Below are 23,239 nucleotides of genomic sequence, written 5' to 3' on the forward strand. Positions count from 1 at the left end.
TAACTCTACTTCTTGTCTCACCCAATGGTCGTTTCAGCCTCTGAACTTGCATGTCTGTGGGCACAAGGCTGTATGTGAGATGCCTTGCTCATGAAGCTTTTAACTGATTGTAGGGACTTGTTCCTCCTCTGAACATCCCCTTACTCCTTCTTGAAGTGACCTACAGCAATGAAGGTGCTTAGAACACACTAAAAAAAAAAACTAGCAAGATTTTCTTCCCGGTAAACCTTTTAACAAAATGTTTATTTTGATTTTATGTACAGAATTCCATATTTTCATATTATTACACGAATTAGAGCAAATAAGTTTTTTTTATTATAGTAGATTTTAAAGAGAAATGGTGGAGTGACGGAGAGAAAGGCTAAGCTATCTACATCATCCTCTTGAAAATTTTACTCAATAGCAATAAAAGTAACCCAACCCATGGATGTAGGGAAATGTTCTTCTCATGTCCCCTTAAATGAGGAGCTTAAGTCAGGTGTAAGAGTAAAATGTATCAGGAGAGTCTTAATATTAAATCAAAATTTTAGGAACCTGTTTGTTTATGTAAAGGAAGGTCCTGAGAAGCAAAATATGGATTGTAGCTTCAGTGGCTTGTACTCGTATCTCAAGATGGTTTTCTGTCTTGGTAGGTAGGTCTGTAGTCACCTGGAAGGTTGTTGTCTGAAGATCTCATGTGCTTTTCAAAACGAGACTGGACTGTTCTTTTAAACTTGACCCAAAATACCTTGTCCTGGAAGAAATTGTTTGAACTTATTAAATGACCATGCTCCTCCTAGCTTTGTTTCCTTACCGTGGGCAAGGCTGGATTGGGTTTTGGTGCTTCAGAAAGGCGATAACAGATGGCCTGCAGTCATATCGCAATACTGATTTATATTGAGGGCTGGGGAAGAGCATCAGAGCCTGTCCATGGATGATCAAACTGTAGATGTCAAAAACGCAACATCCACATGTATGCATGGGTGTGTGATCGTTGCAGTGCTGCTCACCCACCGGGGTGGTCTCTGAGGAGGATTTAGGAAGAGAATTTGGGAACCCCCATTGTTTCTTCTGCAAGATAAGAAGAAAACAAGTTAAATTTTAAAGTCCCTTTTATTAGATTGACATGCTGCCGTGCTGTTGAGTCCCTCTTGCTCACGGATGGCAGTGTTTTAGCAAGGCGTAACTCCACTTTTATACAGGGTGGTGACTGAGGAACCCATAAATGAAGTCGTCTGTGGGCAGACGATGGAGAGATAGGAGATAAACTGAGGTCCTGGGAGCCTGTCTCATCTGTGCACAAAGAAAATGAGTGGGAACGACAGAAGAAACGTAAAGAGAAGGAAGGAGCAGCAAAGAGAGAATGAAATGCAAAGGAAACCATGGAAGAAAAATGTTAATATACCACCGTCATTTCCATATGCACGTCCTTTTGCCTTCTAATTGGTTTTGCTTGCGAGGGGAATATTTCTGTCCTTAATTTAATACAGGCTGCTATTTAACCACTGAGATGTTTTAAAATGTACGGCATCCGGGGTGTGTCAAAGGAAGAGATCGGTTTATATGGAGAATACAGAAGATTACAAGTAGTCTTTAGTGCTCCCAAAAACCCTATCGTGAAATTTTTTTCCCCAAACTTCAACCTTTTGTATTACAAGCAATTATGAGAAATACTTGAGGCTTTTTTTTTTTCCCCTTTTACTTAAGCAAGTTTAATTTTTTACTGCCAGTCTTGGTGGTGTCTGTTCTGGAGAGTAGCAGGAAAAGCTGATAAGGGCATAGGACAGAAATCTTTGTGCTTATCTCACTGCAACACATGGAGCTGAGAGTGCATCCTTTTCCTGTCCTAGGACAGGAGACGTAAACTGACCATCTCCTGACAGCAGTGACTTCAAACAGAGCCTCTAACGTCTAGAGTGTATGAATCTTCTCTCAACTTCAGAGGCCAGCTAGGTGAAAGTGGGTCACTGGCTGTTTAGAAAGCTGCTTTTGTGCCAGAAAAAAAAAAAAATACTCTGATAACTGCTGGGTCAATAGACAACTCTGTAGACATTGTGCTGTTTGGTGTTTTTTTTCCAAAGGGCATAAATTCAGCATGACTCCTGATTGTTTGTTTAGACTTCTACCAGAAGGTGAACTAAGTAAAAATGCGTTTAACTGATTATTCTACCGGTGTTACAAAAACCAGGGTTGTGCTATCAAATTCGGAACCAAGGTCAGAAGAAAATTGTCCTCAAAGGAGGGGTTACTTGGGCAGAGAGTGGTGTTACACATCACAAGTTTTCTTTTATGTATTGTCTTTATTTGACCTAGAAATGAAGGGTCTGAGGAAAAGGGGATGTGAAGTGGAGCAAAGAGAACCTTCCACCAGGACTGCCCAAGCGTTGGCATGAGTGGATCTCAGGATCTCAGCCAGGGTCAGTGCTGTGTGATGAGTAAGTGATGCATGGAAAAACACTCACGCAGCTAGGAATGGCTTAGACCATCTTCTTTCTGCTAGGCTTAGTAGTTAGGTTTCATTCCTCATTTTCTCCACCAAGCTAGGCACAAGAAGTCCCAGCTCGCAGCTCTTTTTCTGGAAAATGCATATCGGTGACCAAAGCCCGGGACTGGAAACCCAGGAACAAAAACCAGGAGTCCTACATCAAATATTGATGCTCTCCAACTGGGGGCAAACCGCTTCGCTGCTCTCTGGGCCTTGGTGTCCCCACTGACAGAACAGTCCGAGCACTCGGTGAGGATGCCAAGTTCAACACAGAGGATCACAGTGGGAAAGACTTCTGGAAGTGCACGGTATTTCTTTGCTAACGAACTGCCTGCCTGGCAAGCCAGCACGGTGGCTGTGCTCTGAAGTCTACCTTGAGGTAAGCGCGGCGCCAGATCTTCAATTACCCACGGGACTCCTGCAGTTCGCCCAGGTTTGACAGCAGTGCAGTACGCTGCCACAGCAGCCGAAGGGCTGCTGCCTTATTATTTGAACACTTATTTATTGCTACCACATTGGCAGGCCTTGCTACGAGCAAGGCTCCTCGTCCGTTTCATCTGTTAACTCCGAGCCCTGACCGAGGCTGAAGAAACAGGCATGATCTCACCCTTCCCCTTTGTTTCAGGATGCAGAACGGTTCCTCCAGATTGATTGATTTTTAATTTTTTTTTTTTTTTTAAAACAGTCACTCCTGGTAGATGTTGAGAGCATTAAATCTCAAAGCTTTTCCAGCTTCAGTCTGGAATTTGAGGTTTGCTACATTCCTTCATCTCAGCTCGTGGTCACATAACTTTGATACAGGCTGGTTTGATTGGAAAACCTGCAAGCTTTTATCTCTTCCCTCCCTCTATTCAGCCATGTGTCTGTCCCAGCAAACCCCAGATAACTTCCTAAATGCAGTTCAGATAGTACAAAGTGGCTCTAGGACCCTTCGGTGGCAGGATGAATGGGATCCCTAGAGTAGTATGATTAATCTCATTAAAATCTCAACTTTCTAGTTCTCTTCCAGTCCCCATGAATCAGATGCAAATTGTACCCTGCAGAGTTGGCTAATCTGTCATCTCTAGCAGACTGTCAGCTACCTGTCCAGGCCTTCTCTCCTGGTATTTAAAAAAAATCATCTTGGAACCTTTCATGTACTCATCTGTCTTGTATTGGTACCAGCTCTCCAGGATTCGTATGAATTCCAGCTCTGCTTTAAAGACAAAAGCACAACTGCAAAATCTTCTGAAGCACTGCAAATCTGAGGCCAGGTTAAATTCGTCGAGGCTACGCTTTCCCTTCTGCCTTCCAACTAGCGATGGACCAAAGGTGCCAATCCTGAGGGTTTTGATTTCAGGGGTGCTGAGGGCGATGTGAAAAGCGGAGCAGCTCGCTCTGAGAGCTCAGCTCCAGGCTCAGACCCACATCCCCTTTCCTTCATACAGGAAAACCGCAAGCTGGTCTGGGATCTCCACACCCAGCGCTCCCGTCTGCAAGGGGAGAGCGCGCCGCACCTTGTGCACAGCTCACCCTTCCCCTAGACTTTGCAAAATTAGATCAGCTTCCTCTCTGTGAATCAGTTTCACCTTCTGCTCTCGCACGGAGTTACACGGCGTACACTTAGGTGGTGTGGTGTAAACGGGGGCAGAAAATGCAAGCCAGAAATTTGGGCAGTGGTTGTACCCGATCTGAGCTGCTTGGACCTTCAGTACTTGCGTGTCCATGCGGATTTCCCTCATCCACAGCAATTTGGTCCTCTTTAAATCCAACACTGATAAAGCATTTCGAGGCTTTCCCATAGGAGGGATGCTATTTTCTTTTATATTTCGCTTTGGGTTTTATTAACTAGTCAATAATCCGTGTGTAAGGCAGCTTGCCCTTGGCTCTCCAGTCCGAAGCAAAAAAAAAAAATCAAGTAGCTGTTGGTTCAGCAGAAATATCTGGCCTCTCACGAGGAGCTGTAATTTATCACCTTTCCTCCACATCGCCTGGCCACCGGTACGGGTTTCGCTAACTCCTGCTGCGTGGTGCAGAGCTCAGGGAGGCCGTCATTCATCTCGCAAAGCTACCCGGTCTTCAGCAGCGCCCTAGGAGCCGTTGTTACGTGAGTCTCATCAGCTTTTCCGTGCCCCGGGACATTTGGGAAGCTCACCCCACTGTCTTCCAGCCGCCTGCCAGCGATTTCATGACTGTCGGTAAATTCCTTGGTTACTTGAGAAGCCGTTGCTATAGGAAATGTCCTTTTCGGCGTGTTTGTACTGGCTCGTCTAAATGAGTGTCAGTAGCGGCATCTGACTGGGCAAAAAAAACCTGTCAGTATCTGCCTTCTGATGTTAGCATTGGCAGCAGCCCCTTGTAACTGTTGCAGGGAAGTAGCTCTGGTGGCCAAATTCTTTCAAAACGCAGATATTACCTGCCTGAACCTTTAACTCTTTCGTGAGCTCCCTGAATCTCGCCCTGGTCTGTCTCCAGACTGTCGATCACCATCTCCTTACTAAGGAGAAGATGCATGGTGGTCTGGAGCTGTTACTCACTTGTAGGATGCAGATTTTAATTCCCCTCTGCTGGGTTTCTGTGTGTTTGGCTTCTTTTCACAGCAGGTAAGCTTGTCAGGGACATTCAGGACTCGCCAAATCCATCACTTTTCCTCTCGGTGAGATCAGCTCTGCTTGTGTCATTCTTCAGGGATGTGTTTAAGAAACCAACAAATGAGTGCTTGTCTTAGGAAAACCCCACCAACTGCACAGTCTGTGTGTTTACCTAAACACAGGAAGATTTCCAACTCTTAAACTGCATCTTTGTCACTACTATTTAAAATCTTTCTTTATCATGGGGAGCAGAACATAGAGATGAGTCTGCTTTTTTCTTCCACCCCTTTACATGAAGGTTTCTCTAGAAATCATAAACCCCAAATCGTACCTTCCTACTGGTAGCCTTACTTAGCGTTTTTATAGCTTCTGGCATGCCAGACAAGAGATGTGGCTGGCAAGCTTTCAGCTTTCTTCAGTCATGAGCCTAAATTACCGGCTTTCCACTTACAAGTTCGATGTGGCCAGGGGAAGGCTTAGACTGAACCCATAGGGCGGCATCTTTACCACTGCCATGGGCCAAAACCAGCAGATTTTTGCTGTCTGGCCTTTCCTCTGAATGTATTTTTGGGAGCTGAATCAATATTAAGTGGCTTTTCTAGTTTAGAAAGTGGGGGAAGATGCTGTATTGGGTCGGGCAGGTTGGAATGAGGACCTTTGACCTCGTAGGTCCTGGTGACCAGTCACCCACAGACATAAATTCCATCCCAAGCTCTGCTTTGGTGTGAACAAGCTGTTCCTCTCCAGGACAATCTCCTTGCACCCTTTTGGAGATAGTTTGTGCCAGGGACCCTTTTTAGTCCTACAAATGGCCAAGACTGAACCAGATCTGGCTCCCTCCTCCGTGCATAGCCCTTCAGGACCATTCCATCGGTCTCTAAACTCCCAGACATACCCAAATCCCTTCTGAGGATGCACAGCAGGCACCTTCAGTGTCACTCAGGAAAGCAGAGGTCCGATGGGGCTGGTTTGTGCAATTTTTAACAGGGTCTGGAGGGGGCTTTGCAGCATGCAGAGAGCTCTGCTCCTGTAGTACCCTTACTAGTTAAAAACTAGCTTGCAGACACAGACACAAGAAGTGTAACAAGGATTCCCAGGGCAGCATCGTATGGTGAACTCCTCCTGAACCGAAGCAAGAATATAAATCAAAGTTTGTACTTTTTAACTACTGTAGGCGTGAGCAGAGCATATGGGCGAGACTATTAAAGAGAAGAGGACAGGGTCTCTCTCCGGAGACTTGAATCTGTCCTAGTGACTCCAGGCCTAACAGGATATACAAATGGTTCTGTTTCACTGCTTTGTTTTAATGTTGATTTGTTTGTAGTCTGCCCAAGATATTAATTGGTGTTTTACAAGTACGAAGACAAAGGTGTCTGCCCTGAAGAGCTCCCTAACAAAAACCGCTGCTGTACAGCGTTAATGCACAGTCAAATTTGCTGCCTAATGAACCAATCGCTTTGATAAAATCTCTACCTCCCGGTGAATTCTCTGCTTTGATTTTCCCCTCGACTCCCATCTTCTTGTACACCTCACTTTGTTTTCTCTTTCTCTCTCAGCCTTCAGTCTGGGGGGCGGTTTGTGCTCTAATCAACGTTTTTACGGCGTAGCTCCTGGAAAGGAAGTGAATCACCGCTTTCATTAGGAACAAACAAAGTTGGGCCGGTGTTGCAACTGCGTGGATAGAAAAGCTGAGAAGTTGGAAGACCCCGGCCTGACACGGGGTTTGAAGAGGGGAATAGCGCTGCGACGTTCGCCTTTAATCCCTTCAACACGCTGCGGTTGATAACAGGTTGGAACATGGATGTCAGTTCCTTTGCAATGTTCCTATCCAGCAAAATAGTTGAACAGTGGCTCCTTTTTAGCAATGTCTTGGCTCCTTACCACCTATGACTTCGCATGGATTTTTTTTTTTCTCCTAGAGGTGTTGATTGCTGCAAAAATGGTCGTGTTATGGTTGCCATCTGCATCTTACCCTCACCACTTCTTTTTGTATGTTGTTGCCTCCTTTGCAGAGATGCTTATTTCTGCAGCAGGGGTGGCAGAATTGACTCTGACCACTTCTCATCTGCCCCAGCACATCAGCCAGTTACTTTAAACCATCTCCAGTGGTGGTTTTTGCTCTCGTTATTGTTTTCCTAGTTCTCGTTTAGCTAAGTCAACGCCTACCTTTTAGCACAAATCATGTCCTCGTGGAGGAGATGAGATATGCCCGAGGAACCTTGGAGACAGCAGCCTTCCAAATATTATGTCCCTATACTCTTTGTGCAAATAACTGGTGGCGTGGAGAGGAAAGGCAAATTGTTTTCCCAGCTGGGCTCGGCCGTATTATTAGACATCAGAGAATCCACGCGGAGGGAAGCCGTTACGAGCGCCGTAACCACAGGAACGGCTTCGATCACGGCTTGCACCTCATCAGATACGGGGTCATCCAGCCACAAGCTGCGAAGCCACAGGAAGCCGAGTCGCTTCGCTGAGAGTTAACTGCAAGTATCCCGTGCAGCTGGGATCCCGGGGCAGCCGTGACCTTCGGCTGGGCTTGGAACGATGGCTTGAAAGCCTCGGCGGCTCCACCTCCCAGCTTTTCTTATGGCATTAAGCGTAGGGTAATGAAGGGAAGAAAGAAAGCAAAGTGAGCTGGCGATGCTGAGTCACCGCCGAGCTTCGAGGCTGGCTGACTTGGTGGTGGAGCTCTGCTCGGGATTTGGGGGACCACCCAGCTTCTGCAGGTAGCAGAAGGGATTAGCAGAGGGCTCAGGTAATGAAAGGAGAGAGCCGGAGGATGATTGACTGCAAGGAAGTAAATCCCAAGCAGAAAGCAGCTTTTATGGGCGGATTGTTAGAGAGGCTAATTGGGGAAAATTAAATCTTTTAAAGCTTCTGCTCTTGCTCAATGCTAGGCCACTCAGCACTCAGGGGTCTTTTCTCCTCCTTTTTTTGCACCCTTTCAGTACTCAACATCAAGCAAGCAGTAATTTCTGGGCTTTCTTAGGACATCCAGGTGAGTTAGTTCAAGTCTTCATTAAGGATCTGAGACCCCAGACAATGCCACATCCCTCTTACCAGCTTCTTAGGACGTGGCTGAGGGACTGGAGGCAGCAGCTGGAGCTTGTGCCTTTTGCCTTTGCATCTTCTCTTTCCCCTAAACAGCAGAATATTGGGAACGAGTGAGACCCTGGAACCAAACTGATTTCTCCTTTAATTTGATTTTTCCTCCTGAATCTCCTCTTCGTTTTGCTGCTTATTCCTGGAGCAGTTTGCTATTAAGCTGTGATAAGCATCCCATTCCCGTTCCTTTTTCGGAGCTCCCATGCCAGGAGACGTTCCAGCTTGGAACACACACGCTCCCTGCGGGATCGCCTACCCGATAATTATTTGTATTGTTTTGTACCCACTCATAGCTTTAACCTGCAAGTCCCTTGAGGCACAGGTTCTGTGTTTTGTGTGGTTCACTGGGCAACTGCAGAGCACTTCGCTTCCCCTAGGGCATTACATAAAGTGTTAATAAGAAAATCCGAGGAAATCTATTTGGAATTACAGACACAGGGATTTTCTCTTCGTCATTTTTAACATTACCACTAAATCTTTATGCAGCACGATGAAGCTAATACTTAGCGTAATGAAAGATGTGTGTCTTTATCATTTTGACCCGCGTGAGCTTTAGAAGTAAGGATCACCGAAAGGGAAAAGAAGGTGAGGATGAAGGGAACCAGCAAAGAAGGGAGTGAAATGAAATGAAGGCTGTGACTCGCAAGGTGCAGAAGCTGAAGGCAGGCAGGAAAAGCAGAGCTGAAGCACGAAGGTCAGCCACGGAAAGCAAGCCAAAGGAAACGAAGTCTGATGAGGGTTTGGAAGATGGACAGTGAGGCTTTCTACTCCCAGAGGAGGAAGGTGATGTAAACCCAAGAGCAATCTGGATAGATACAGATGGGAAACAAAAAAACAGGTAAATATTTGCACCTCTAATGCTTGGAAGATCAGAGCTCTATGAGCTCCTGCAGCAAAAAAGCTAAGACCATGACCATGAGGGTGCAGATTATCTCAGCATCATAAGGCTGCCTGTCAGTTTTGAAGCCCAGTACTTGTCATCTTTGCTTGGATAGTGAGGATTTTCTTTGGCATTGCAGTAGGCTCTGGTAACATAGGTACTGTACATGCTGATCTAAGCTGTTCTCTCCTTAAACAGCTTGCTTACGTAGGTTAAAACGTGAGTTGTTCTGTAGGTTGATGGAGCCAAAGTTCTGCCCAAAACTGCAGATTTCACAAACTGACCACGGAAAGCCATCGTCTTTGTTGCAGGTCACAGCATACGTGCTCCGTCTTGCTCAGACTGAGGCTGGGCAGGTCATGCTGGCACTTGCAGTCCCCGTGGATTACCCATAAAGGAACGTCAACTGCTTCGTGACAAGTTTTCCACCTGCTTTGTGGCTGAAATAATCTGGCTGTTCACTGCCCTGTGCTCAGTAGGGACCGTCTTATTTAGGTATTTCAAGAAAGATCAGCTATTGCTGGAACTAAAATGAGCATTTCAGAGTATGGTCACTGCTGGTATGGTCAAGGGTGAGATGTGTGGAGATATTCACATATTTTTTCCTCCTCTTTCCTGAAGGCTGTTCCTCCTCCATACATCTCAAGTCCCATCTTTCTTTTTCCTAATAACCACTCCAAACTGATTCTTCCTCCTCTTTTTCCCATTGTCCATCCTTCTTCTTTTACTGCCTTATTTCCCTGAGTCCCCATGAAGGGAGAAGTCTACTTCAGGTATTTAAGAAACCCTTCTTTGGTTGCTTTGACACCTAACAGCAGACTTACTTTTCAGTACCAAGGGGACAGAGACAGCCTTGAAGGAATGCCCAGGGCTCTTTCCACTTTCTGGCAACTGTGCAAAAGGCTGAAATACCTGTCCTGTAGTAGGAAGCCTCAGGACTAGGAAATATTTTGCTTCTTTGAGAGGTAAGAGGGCTTCCCCTCAGTTGCTGCCGTTCCCTACTATCTGCTGTGGAGTGTGCAAATGAACACCCAAGAGCAAAGGTTCTGTCCTTGCCTCCTCAAGCTTTTTTTTCCACCCTAAATGATGTCACGCATGAGGTTTGTGTTGCATCTTGCTCATGGGTACAGTCATTCCGTCCTTCCTTCCTTTGATACTCCCGTTGCCAAAGTCAATTTAGATCCCAATTCCAAGCTTTTCACTTCCAGTCCTGAAACTTACTGGCGGTGGTCTCCTCTTTAAATACTTACTAATGGCAGTGTTAACGAATTGGGCAAAAATAGCAAAGCTTGTAAATCCAAATGAACTCAGAACACCGTGTGTCTTCTTTAAAACACTCTGTTCACCTTTGCTTTTCTGCTGCTTGGGGTATAATGCGTGCCTCCAGGAACTTGGAAGCTAACGTTGCAGGCGAGTGCAGCACAATGCAAGTCTCTGCAGAAATGCTGCTCTGATAACTTTGCTTTTTTGGCCTACATTTCTCGGGAGCTATTATTTGTTAATTATGTTATATAGCGCTCACATGTGGGCTAATTGCTTCCCCGGAGAGCCTCCAGTGAAATGATGGACAGAACAAGGGCAGGATGTTACACCTAGCAGGTAGGAAGGGGGTAAGGTGGGACACGGGCAGCACGGTTAGTCAAACACTTCTGTCTGTGTCTGAGAATCAAGCGGATTTAGGAAGGACACTGTGGGTGAATGGGGTGAAGGATGGGTGCTGATTGGAATCGATCTGCGAGGAAGCACCAAAACTGAAGGCAGCAATGAAGAAAAAATGCCAAAAGTTATGAAAGAAGACTGCAGGGAGATTGAATGTAGCTTCTTTATAGAGGAGGTGGAATACAGAGCTGTACCGTATGAATCCTTGAAAGCAAGAACCAGATCCATATGAACTGTAGCAACACAGCATGAGTGATATTCACTGGAAAAACAAAACCCATTCCTCACACAAACTCTTTCCTTCAAACCCTTATAGATGGGAGAGAAGAAAAATGCGCGTGCGCATCCGTGGGGCTGTATTTCAGATTTGAGCTCTCTTATTCTTGCTGTTTGTCTTCGTTGCTGGTATTTATGGTCTGCGCTGCTCTAAATTGTCGTGTTCTGATTCATTTTCCTGTGCTGCAAATACTTCACACCTGCTTCAAGGAAAGGAACCCGCTCCTGACGAAGGCACGCTCAACAAATAAGTGACTAAAAGTGACCCAAGGAGGGATTTCGCAGCAGCTCCTCTGCCAGTGCTTGTGCTGAAAAACAGGAAATATCTGTGCCCTTGCACGGAGCAAGCTGGATTTTGATCCGCGGATCAGCTGTCCAGCGTATCACCCGTTCAAAGCAAAGCAGCGGAAGGGTTTTAAGAGCGTGTGTTCCTTTTGAGAAGCATTTTGGAGTGGGAGGGTGGAAGGATTGCAGGTTCGGCCATTTAAATTGTGTCTGTTTTGAATTCTTGTAGAAAAACTGTTTATACACAAACATTACTTTCTACATTTATTATTAAAAAAGAGTTAAAGTGAGGTTTTACATAGGTAGGTATTCTCTTCAGATTTCAGAATGCAGTGTCCTTTGCCAGAAACCAAACCATGATGCTGATTTTGCTTGTTCTCTACCACGACTGCTTTCTCTCTGTGGGTATCTCAAATGGTTTTTATGGTGTCCTTTCTCTCCGTGCCTTATCTCTGCATTGTAGATCTCCATATTCCTTGCTAATACCTTTGTATTCACAGTGTGGCCTGCCGAGCCCGCTTGTTACTTCTCCTCTGGTCTATTCACATCCTTCTGAGTCTGTGTGGAGTAGGAAGGAATCCTGAAGTCGATAATCAAGAAGGGTCTGGTCTTGGAGACCTGATTAGAAAGGATTAACAGCAGCTGCCTGAGCCACATATTACAAAAGTCTAATGAAGACTGCCTAGGGAATGACGTGACAGTAGTGAAATGACCACGTGAAGAAGTCTTTGGGTATTTCTGAGTGTGTCTCGTAGTGATTTGTTTATACGTGGTTATATTGCAGGAGAGACAAAAGCTGTGATGTGTTTGTTCCCTGCTAAGTGTCACAGCTGCAGAACACCGTCAGGTGAGTGGGAAAGCACTTCCAGCACTCGTGGAGTGCCTTGCACATCTGGGATGCCTCTCTCAAGGATCTCAAAGTACTTTACAAACACTTAATGAAACTTGTAGCTCTGCTGCAAGTTTCGGAGAGCTGATAAGGCATGTTTTGCCCTTTTTTCTGATAGTCTGTGCCATAGCTGGGGAGAATAACGTCTCCAGGGTTTCCCACCAGCTCTGTTTTGTAGCTGGGAAGAGAACTTGGGAAACGTGACCTTCCCAGTCCTGTGCTCTCTTTGCCGGACCATACTTCCTCTGTTATTCAAGGTGAGAACAGAACGGTTAGAATTGATTTAGATGCTTCTGGGAAGATGAAGTCACTCTGTTTGTATCTTTGTACCGTGCCAATAGAGAGATCCTAAGGGAAATCTCTTCCTTTAGTTCTGTTTACATTCAGTCTAACACACAGATGTAATTTGCAAGGAAATGGAAAGGAAGAGAGGTTTTGCTGGCCTCAGCAGTGTAGCTAGAGCGAAATGAGATGTCACAAGGATATCTAAGTGTCTCTCTTTCAAGATATAAAAAGGATTTTTCTTCTTTGCAGTGTGATTTTTTTTTCTTTTAACTCTTTCCTTGCAAACCTTCAGTCTTCCACACCTCTTGTGTGTTCTCTTTCATTCTCCCGTAGCCTGTTACAGGATTTTACTCACCATGTTTGTTTGCTAAAACATACTTTTTTTTTCCTGAAAAGTGTGAGAACAGTAGGAGGAAGTTTCTGTCCTCTGTGCAACACGGTATCAGGGTTTCCAAGCTGACATTGGAAATACAGGTGGTGTGGCTGCCCGCGTTGTGAGTGCTGGTGCCGTACGACCGACAGGGACCTGATCATGACAGCTGCAATGAATCCCCATGGCTATCGTTGCAATCAAATCCTTGGCCAAAATCTAATCCCTTGCACTTTTTGCAACCCTGTTGCTTCCTGTTACGCTGTTGTCTTCAGGCTGAAGGCAAAACCCGGCCGAGTGTTGGAGCTTATTGCTCGGCTCCTGGTTCATTGATGGGAACAGGCTGGTATCCAACACGTTGTATGGCAGTAGGACTGTTGTATGACAAGCAGACGGTGTTTTGGATGCCTGGAGACTGCATTCAGCGAGCGAGATAGCAGCTTTCTACTTCTGCAGCAGTAATGTGTGAATTATAAAAATAAATGGGAACGCTAAAATCGGCCACTTGCTGAGAGACGGGATGAGCTTTTGGCAAAAATGTAAAGGAGAATTACAAGGCAGCCCGGGAGAAGCTGGATGCCGTTTTTGCTGAATTTAAACCCAAAATAAAAAATGGAGTCAGCAGATACGATGCAAATGTACCTGAAAAGGAAGTACCTGTGGATTTGTAGGGCAGAAAGTTATTGCTGCTAGATGGTAGTAATACGTCCTCGCTAGGATGCCGAGCCTCTGTCCTTGCAGGTTTCCATGACTCAGCCAGAACAGACCCAGCTGACCTGATCTCGTGCTGGCCGTAGTCCTGCTCCACGCCGGAGGCTGGATAAGGACCTCCAGAGGTCACTTCCAATCAAGGATGCTATGAATAACCCCAAATCATTCACCGCAGAGATTTACTACAATAAAATCCCTTGCCTTTTTTAGTTGCGGCGAAGCAGTCCGCCCGCTCTTTCCTTTGTAGCTGCAGATGGAGGCAGGTGTAGCAAACACAGTTCCTCGTAATTCCCCAAGGAAAACCAATTTTTTTATAGGTTTTTTCCTTGTCCCTTTTCCGTTGGTTACTTCCCAGCCTCGCTCCTTGTCCTTCCTGGGTAGGAGGCAGAGCTGCTGGTTTGTGTAGTACAGTAATTAAATCAGCTGCGGTCTTGCAGTTGGGTTTTTCAGCCTATTCTAACACCAAGTTTATTTTAATGGGGTTGAACGGGAACATTTTTCTGGGTAGTAATTGGCTCTCGTCCTTTGACAAATCTCTGTCGTGGTCTACAGCCTGGCTCGGTGTTAGACAGTGAGGATTTCTATTTTGTTTCCTCAAGGTGGATTCCTCACTTTCTCGGCACTCAGGATAAAAAGTAGTGCAATTAAAACTCAGTGTGGCCGTGGGTGGTGTCCTGGTGACTGCAATACCACGGTCAGCAAAAGAAGGAAATGGCAGGGCACCTGAATTTTTCACGTTTCTTCTTTCTGAATTTAATATTCCTTTTTTTTTTTTTTTTCCATCTCTTTCACTAAAACCATCTTTTATTACCAGGATGTCAAATTGCATCTCTTTTGTTTTCCTTTTTTTTTTAAAAAAAAAAAAACACATTGGAGGGCTGTAAGATGCTTCTTGAGTACAGATACCCCATTTTCCTTTCCAAGCAAGGATTAACTCCACCTAATTCTTTCCTGATACTTGTCAGAGGTTTGTTTCAGTGGTTGAGACTCCCAGAGGCTGAGGCTTCATGTAGGCACTAATAGATTTGTCCTTCATGCAAAGTTTTTCTTCAGCAGTTTACATCTGCTGCCTCTCATCCTCTTCATCACAGGCATGGGGAAAAATCTCCCTTTTCTCTTTGCAGCAGCCCTTTCTGTATTAGAAATATGTTGTCATTAGCTCTTCGTAAGATGCTGTGTGCAATGTACCGAGCTCAATCAGGTGAACTGAAAATGGTAGAGCCCATTCTTATGCCAGAATTGACTTCAGAACTGATGGTACGTGGCCTCATTTATGCACGTATCTAGTTTAATCCTGCTTAAACTCATGCCACAAGTCTTTGTTCACTCTCTTGCCCCTTTGATCCCAATCCAAACGTTCGTGCTTATCCTTAATGTTGTCAACTCCTTACAGCAAGCCTCTGTCACCCTTAACGTCTGCAGCACTCCAGAGTGATTCCTCAGTAATAATCTGCTCTGCTGCTCTCCAGACCTGCGTTGGAAAGGTATTGAGATGGCCTCAGCTCTTCCTGTCAAGTTTTGTATCCTGCATGGGGCTCCTACCGGTGCTGCTCGGCAGTGAGGGTGTGGAGCAGCAGGAATAGGGCTGGATTATGTTAATTGTGTTGTTACAGTTCCTTAACGAGAAAGTAACTCACCACTGCGATTCGCTCCAACTCCGCAAAGGTGGGCTTGCATTTTAAAGCCGTGGATGGTAATGCAATTGCCTTGCAGCTCAGGCTAGAGGTTTAGCCTGTACTTACTTCATCTAGCCCATTTCCTGCAATTTACGCGAGGATCTACTAAAATTGCAGTTTAGCTTTATTCTCCCTCTGCACTCCGTTCTTCGGTACTTCTCCTTTCGTGTCATTTTGTCAATTTGTGCTAACAGAATGACTTGCGGAGTGGTACACCCTCATTTGCAAATGAGGAAGCAAAGGCACGTGAAATTACTCGGCTTAAGTAATTGTAGTTCATACGTGGCAGGTATTAGACTGTATAGTAGATTTTTTTTTTGATTCATCTATTTTAAGCTTTAAGTGCTAGGAAAGAAACACCTGCAGTGAAGAGGAGGAAATTTTATTGAATTAATCCACACTACAACCTACTTCTGTTGCTTATGTACAGCACCCTTTATTTTTGCCCATCAGTTTCATCTTGCTTTTCCTCCTAGACTAAAGTGTGGATGCGTTCATTGGTTTTTGGATTCCTCAACCTAAGGTCTTAAATCTCCAGTTTGGGTTTCAAACTCGTTTATTTCATGAGGTGTCTAGATACCGTTCTACTTTGACTTCTGCCATTGCCAAACCTTCTTCATGTTTGAATGTGAATCTTTTTCGGTATATAATAGGCCATAATCCTGTTTTTTTTTTTGCCTTCACTAAGTATCTATGTGGGAAAGATGCTCTGAGACTGTAGTGCCGTAGAGATGCAATCCCGATCCTGCAGGAATTAGGGGAACCAGGATTTCACTCTATACATTTAGTGTGCTGACTTAATGATTAAATCAGCACCGTGTGTAAAAGTGAAAAAAGCGCGCAGGAAAAACAACAAAAAAAAACACCCTGTGAGTACTTAGTGCTTTATTTTTCCATACATTCAACCGATTGCATAAACAGATGATGTTTACTGGGGACTTCTGGCTATAATTGACCCTCATCTTTTCCTGTGCACTTCCCAGCCTCTCCTTGAATTTTCCTATTGTTTCCTTTTAATCACTCCACGCTTAACTCTGCTTTAAGCAGTGCTTTTCTCCTGCTTGGGACTGTCCTACAGACTTGTATTCCCACCTCTTCTTTTAACTTCATCTTCTCAGCCTGATTTCGTTTGGAGCTCATGATGTGGACGAAGAGATCTCCTCCAAAGCCCAATCTTCTGATGTCCCACCAGTTAGAGCAGGATTGCTCTTTGCCTTTTACCTGGTCATCAGGAACGGAGCAGGAACGGTTCTTTGCCTTTCGTCCTGTATAATTCACTGCTTTTTGGAGGTTACGGAAACACGGTGCTCACTTACCTATGCGTGTCTTATTTTTGGAACTGCATAAACTGCAACTCTCCTGTCGAGAGGTTAGAGGGAAAAAAAAACATGTTTAGAGTTCAGCGGTGTTCCCATGGCTACTGGGACAGGTACATCACAGGAGGGGGAACGCTGCTGGCATGTAACAGCCCTTGCAGGTGATTTATGGCTTTACATAAGCTTCTCCTAAACCGAGAGGTTTTCTAGAGTTGGCACCTCCTTGCTTGTCTCCATGCCCTGTTAGTTCTGTGTTCAGTGGCCCGTGGTTATTAAAATTCTTATCAATAAAGGAGTTTCTGAGCAAGGTTCTTATTTTCTGGGATCGTGCATACCTTCTAAACTCCTCAGCTTAACCAAAGGAACATTTTTTTTTTAAATGCCTAATGTATTTTATAAAAAGAAATGTGTAGAGTTCAAGTAATATTTGCCTTCAATTACAGTAATTAAGTTGTCAGGACTCAAAGTCACCAAGGGAATGAGAAAATCCTTTCCTGGTTGGCCAGAGGATAATTGGTGTTCTGGTCGCGAGTGCGTTTTACATATTGGGGTGGGGAGGGAAACTGTTCTGGCTGGCATCTGCGGCAGAAAACCTGGGAGACTGTTTGTCGTTTTGCAATCCAAGGTGTCAAAATCCTCCTGCTGGCAGAAGGAAGAGCAAGTGACCTGCTTCACGTTGCTTTAGCAGGGCATCTATTTTCTGATCGGCACCAGCGCCGCTTGCTCCAGTGGGGACGCGTATCATTTTATTAAGAAAGCGACTGCAAACAGAGCCCAGTCCATTTATTCTGGGGGCTGAGTCTTGTCAAACTTCTCCTGCAGCTCCCCTTTTGAGTGTACATTGGATCTGTAGCCATGTGTAGGTACGTGTGCCTTTTCCCCACGTTAACCATCTCTTTGAGCACTTCTTCGACAGAAATCATGTAATTTCTCTTCCTAAACTTACTCGAGGCAGGCCACAAAGGTATTCCTGCAAGAAAAGCACCTAATTTTGCTAAGTGCCCCCACAAACATCACTGGCATCTCAAGTGTAGCGTTGCTCTCGTTCCACTGGGCTGGCTCTCTTGAAAGCCCGATGGATGAGGAAATCGCCCCTCGTGCTGCATCGCTAACGACACGAAGCTTGGCATTCCTGCTCGTGTGAGTGAAGGTTACTGCTGTAGGAGTCAGCCCTGCCAAACCTTACCTACAAACCCTAATAAAACCCACTTCAGCCATCAACTTTAATGATGCCCTAAAGAGAGCCGCACCACTTATCTCCACCGTGTTGAGATAAGTGGGTTTCTATCTCCCACGTTGCTGCCGGCCTTCACCCTGTTATCAGTTTACACCACTGGATGTGGGTGTAAAATATTACAGCTCCGATTTGGTTGCATTTTACAGTCACTTCAGTCCACGTCCAAGATTCATGGGCAGAGTGGGTGCTCTTATCTGTGTGCATTTATGAATGAAAGAACAGCCTCGTAGCTGGCACTCGCCTCATTTGCCCATCGTAGCTGCAGATAACCTGTTTCAGAAGCATCTCGTGGGCCAGATGTTGGTAAGGACCCTACATGATTCCTACCTGCTCAGCTTTTCCCACCTACGGGGGTGTGCTGAGGTACCTGCAGTTCACCCCAACCTTTAAAAAAAAAATCAACATAAAATTTGGGATGTTTCCAGAAGTCGTCTGTGACTTTTGCCAAGCCAAAGGATATACCACAAAGGGTTATTTTTGAGTGCTTCAATATCCACGTAAACAAGTCGAATTTCAGCTGCTCTTTGGGCATGTTTATTTTGCAAGTCACAGATAATTTAGCAAATTATTTTTTTTTTCATCTCGTTGCATTTGTTGCTTTTTCAGAGTCGATTCTCTTCATGCCATACATAGCATCCAGCTCAACGAGCGTAGTTTGCCTTTTGTTGTATATTTACTTTCTAGACACTCGGCTCTTTTTATAGATACTCACCTGCAGCTGGAGTTCAGCAGCTATTTATTTTGTGTATGCAGACGCCGTGTAAGATCTAACCTGTGATGTTGTTTTTGCCATCTGATAACGTGTGATCAAATGGAACATGTTTAAATAACAACGTCTAGGACACAATGACAGTAAAGCAGCTATGAAACAAACATTTCTACAGATCAGATAAGGTGGAAGGGATGCATCAATGCCGGATTGCTCCGTGTAGCCCAAGTTGTTGCACTTCGCTGTAGAGGTATTCCAGGCATGGGATTTCCTTTCTGCCACAGGCTAATAGATCATACCGTGCTATTTTTCATGTTGGTTTGTATCTTGTAGAGACATGTGCCTTTGCGAAGTGAGTGTAACACGCCGAGTACGATAGCATTACACATAATCTGCATGAGTTGCACAGGAGTTGGTAAACAGTGAGAAATTCAAACCAGCAGAGAATCATAACCCGTCCCTGCTCTAAGTTACGGTACTTGAGTCTCTTTTTGTAGAAGTCTGTACTTCTACCCTTAATTTTTAAAGCAGTATATGGTTTTAAAATACTTAAAGCACTAAAATGCAGCAAAATAACTTTGTTTAAACCCATTATTTCTGACTATCCTGCTTCTCCTTGTTCCCCTGCAGGAGGATGCCACCGATCCCGAGTCTCAGGAGAAGCAGAGAGACCCCTGGCTGTCTGAGCCTGCAGACGGTCCCAATACAGTGAAGAGTGGTCTCACCGTGCAGGAATATTTCGCCAAGCGCATGGCAAAATTGAAGGGATCCCATAAAGAAACAGAAGTAAAGTCAGACGATTGCTCCCCAAGCAGAGAAGAAGCCTTGGAGCTTTCAGAAGAACTGAAAACCAAAGCTAAGAAGAAAAAGAAGAAGCAGAAGAGTGATGAGGCAGAGAGTACAGAACACTGTGAGAAACCAAAAGCAAAAAAGTCTAAGATAAGTAGCTGGAATGGAAATGAACTGGATGCTTCTTTAAATGAATGTCACTCAGGGAAAAAGAAAAGGAAGCATAAAGAGCGGCACGAAGAGGAAAGCATTAGTAATGATGAAAATATGGGCAATGGAGAAGTTTATATGGGAATATCTGATGGGGAGGACCTTTGCACAGAGGACTCAGAGACAAAGCAGAAGAAACGCCATAAGAAGAAGCACAAAAAGCAAAAAGAGGAGACAGGTGACTGTACTGAAGGAACGCAGAGAAAGAAAAAGAAGCACTGCAAGTCGATTTAACCATTTAAGAGTCAAGGTGGGACTTTGAGGCGGTTTGAACTTTATCACGTCGGATGAGAAGCCTACACAAACCCCAGCCAAACATCAGATGGCAATTCAGCCTTGAGTACACTTGAGCTCCTCATCCACCTGAAACCACAGATTGTATTTAAATAGAGCTCTTACAAGGGGGCTGAGAACGTGCTGACAGGCCAACAGGAGCTCCAGCTCCAGGGCCAAGGCTTGCACGTCTACCAAGCAAGACTTGATTAAAAAGAAGACAACAGCTATGCTTTGCCCTCCCGTTGTGGCAGACCCAAAGTTCACCTTAGGGGCTGTGCTTTAACACAGCAGAGCCTCCACCTTCAGCCCACGTTCACCCTGGTGTGACTCCATTCACAACAGATAACAGCAAGCAGAATCGGGGCTGCTTTTAACCACTGTGGTTAGGACTGTGAAAACCAGTAAATTGCCGTGTGCTGGTTCACACTGGCTGTGTTTTCTCAATCCAGGGAGATGAAAACAAAACAAAACAAAAAAAAAGTCATCCTATTGCTGCCTTTATTATTAAAGCCACCGTTGTTTTCACTTGTGATAGCTCTGCTTCTGGAAACGGGAGGGGGGTTGCAAAGCTGTATGTATTTCTTTTCATTGATTTTTTGCAAAGTCTTGTGTAATTTTTTCATTGATCTCCCATTTACGTATAAAATTGACATTGTTTTTCCCAAAACGCTTAGTCCTTAATTAAAAGATTACCCCTGATTGTCAGTACTAACGAATGAAATAAAGTAACTCCCTGTGTTCCCTGGCCAGTAGTTAACTATGGTCAAGTAATTAACTTTGCAACAGAGGTACAGGAGCTGTGCCTTTCTTAGCCATATCTTAATCTTTGATTCCCAGGTAGCATTCGTGCTACGTTTGGTGATGCACCTCACATTCAAAAAGCTGGAGAAGCAAGGTTTTCTATGAAACGGGGAGACCAAATAGATTTTAAGAGCATAGCTACTCCTCCGCATTAATGTTGCCACTTCCACACAGAAGCCTTGCAATTTGTAACCAAATCAGCAGCTGTTTCTCCTTGTCAACCTGGAAATAAGTAAAGCCGGGACTCAGCACTGCCACAAGCCCTTGTGAAGGAGAAGTTAAACATTCAGGCTGGATTTTGGCACCTTCATCCCACTCAGCAAAAAGCTGTTGGGGGAGATGGGTGAGCTTGGAAGCGAAGTGGTGAAATGGGAAGAAGCATTCCCTGTCCTTGTGTCTGGTCCTGATACTGCCTTGGCCACAGCAAATTGACAGCACAGCCCTGAAAGCCAGCCAGTTATCGTGGCATCACCCGGGGTAGCCAAGCAGAATTTAAATTCATTAGCTGCTCATTTGTCTTTGGGGCCTGCCTGTGTTTCATCAGAGTAAATCTAAACCATCCCATTGGCCTGCTCTGCAGGCTAAATGGCCACGTTTGTGGTTGAGCCCAGCTGAGTTGCTGAACATGGCTTGAAAAACATTGTCAAGATGCAGATGTAATGTGAAAAGATTCCTTAAGCTGCCTTTATGGTCCAGCAGGAGAAGTGTAGCCGACAATACACAGCACACAGGGCTTCAGATGTCTCAGTTGCAGCTCAGTTGGACTTCTCACTTCTTAAGGTACCTTGGTTTGCAACGCCAGGGTATCTTAAGACCTATCTTAAGGGCTTTCTTGCCCTGAGGACACACCCGTTCATTGCAGCAAAATTGCTGTACTTTTACAATATGGTAAAGGAGAACAAGATGCCCTTCTCTATGCTTCCCACCGGCATCGTTTTCAACCCTTAGAGCATTTTTTAACCCTTAGAGAATTTGCTTTCCAGCTCTTTGCAAATATTTGCCCTTGTGATGCTGCTGGGGCTGGGCTTGTTCCCTGCCTTCCTCAAGCGACGGATCACTTAAACACCATGAGCTTGCTCTGGTTGTGAGCAAACTCCGTGCTTGACATGAAAAAAAAATCTTCTCAATGGGAGAAGACAGCAAAATAATTTTCATGTTACGTTGTGAAGCATCCTAAGTTTTAAAGCAGCTCTCCCAGTTTCTTGCTTACTGCTTCCTAAATTTGTATTTGTCAGTAGAAGCCCTGAATGTTTCCCATGATGTTATTTTTTTTAACTCTTAAGAGGCTGAACTTTACAATCTCCTGGGGATTTTAACTTGAAAAGGTGCTAGTAAAGGAAGAGGGTTTCCTTTGCCAAATGCTGCTGGGTTTGTTCGCTTGTTCGCTGTATTAATCTTACACGAGTTTCTGTGTGCTGGATCTTATGGAAAGTGTTTGGCCAGATTCCAGTGTTAGTTACAGCAAGAACAAACAAAAAAAGGGAATAAATCTTTAAATGTGTGGTGTCACTACTGGTAAGCACAGGAGATTTAAGGTTTAAATCTGGCTCAGATTGAAATACGAGCTACAAAAAGAAGATTCTCTATTTGTGCAATAAGTGGGAATTTCGCTTTTTCCTGGGAAACGTGGGATTTTATTTTAACGTGCCTCAAGCTCAAAGAGAAATGGCATGTGCAGAACTTGGGTTGTAGGAAAGAAAGACTTTGTGATGTACTAGAATTTGAAAAAAAAAAAGGATTCAGCTGCACTTCTTTGTATGTTAGTGATCAGCCAACTCTGTATTATGCAACAAGAAGCTCTTCTTACCAGATGCTGCCTTGCGAAGTGGATGACAGACACAACAACATCTTTTGAAGCAATAAATTATTATTTTTTGTTTGTAGTGGGTTGTGAGTCCAGTTTTAACCAAACCCGGGTTTGGCAAGAAGGCCTTTTTAGAAAGCAGAAGAATTCCAGCATGGTGAAATGAGCAGAACATAAGCACAAAGAAATGATTTGGTTTGGTTCTGTGAAAACTACTTTTGAATAGCGGTGTCTTTTGTTGCATATTTGTCCGCCGTACCCACATCTTGCAGCACAGATTTAATGTACCTCCAAGTGAAATTGCCCAGAAACAGCAAAATGAAAGTCGCCGGGCTGCTTTCGCTCACAAATTAGGGGTGATGCGCACACAGCGCAGCTACTGAATTGTTTTCAATTTGGGTAATCCCAACTCACCGGTGACATAGAAGTGATGTTTTTTGGGGAGTTACTGCCACTCTTTGCAGGTGTGGTGCAATTCTGCGCTTTGAGCCTTGAAATTAATTGTTGGTGCAAAGCCACACCAAGCTAAAAGTTTGTGAGCAGCAATAGAGGTGCTAACTTTTGTGTTTGCAATTACCTGCAAGCACAGAAGTGTGTCCTGGAAAGCAGAGACCATGTCAAAAAACCCCATTACCAGCATCGGACTGAAATCTGCACCAGGTTTTTGGGCTTCCATGGGACACGTGGTTTGATCTTGCTGGTGTCTGACTGCAGCACCTCCCGTAGAGCCGGGGATGGAAAACCACACTGGGTGGCAGCCCAGAAATGTGCAACAGGTACCGAGCACCCTTCCCTGAATTCCCTTCAAAACTTGCCACCTCTTGTGCTTTGCACTGCTTATTTCAAGGCACGGATGTGAGCTGCTAAGTACAAGTTTCAAGGCAACAATGAAAAGCTCAGAACCTCCTTAGGTCTATAATAATTTCA

The 23,239-nt window shown here is 44.7% G+C and overlaps 1 protein-coding gene across 2 annotated transcripts in view; it reads left to right on the forward strand.

Moving 5' to 3' along the window:
- The window catches only part of PINX1 (PIN2 (TERF1) interacting telomerase inhibitor 1), a 57,795-nt gene extending 35,404 nt beyond the window's left edge, over positions 1 to 22,391 (forward strand). For both annotated transcript variants that reach the window (XM_068678904.1, XM_068678905.1), the window contains exon 7: positions 19,063 to 22,391. In XM_068678904.1, the coding sequence (XP_068535005.1) occupies positions 19,063 to 19,665 (603 nt within the window). In that variant the 3' untranslated portion in view covers positions 19,666 to 22,391. The remainder of the gene's footprint in view (positions 1 to 19,062) is intronic.
- The last annotated feature ends 848 nt before the right edge of the window (positions 22,392 to 23,239 follow it).

Source organism: Anas acuta, chromosome 3, assembly GCF_963932015.1.
Source record: "Anas acuta chromosome 3, bAnaAcu1.1, whole genome shotgun sequence".
In the NCBI taxonomy this organism is placed as follows: domain Eukaryota; kingdom Metazoa; phylum Chordata; class Aves; order Anseriformes; family Anatidae; genus Anas; species Anas acuta.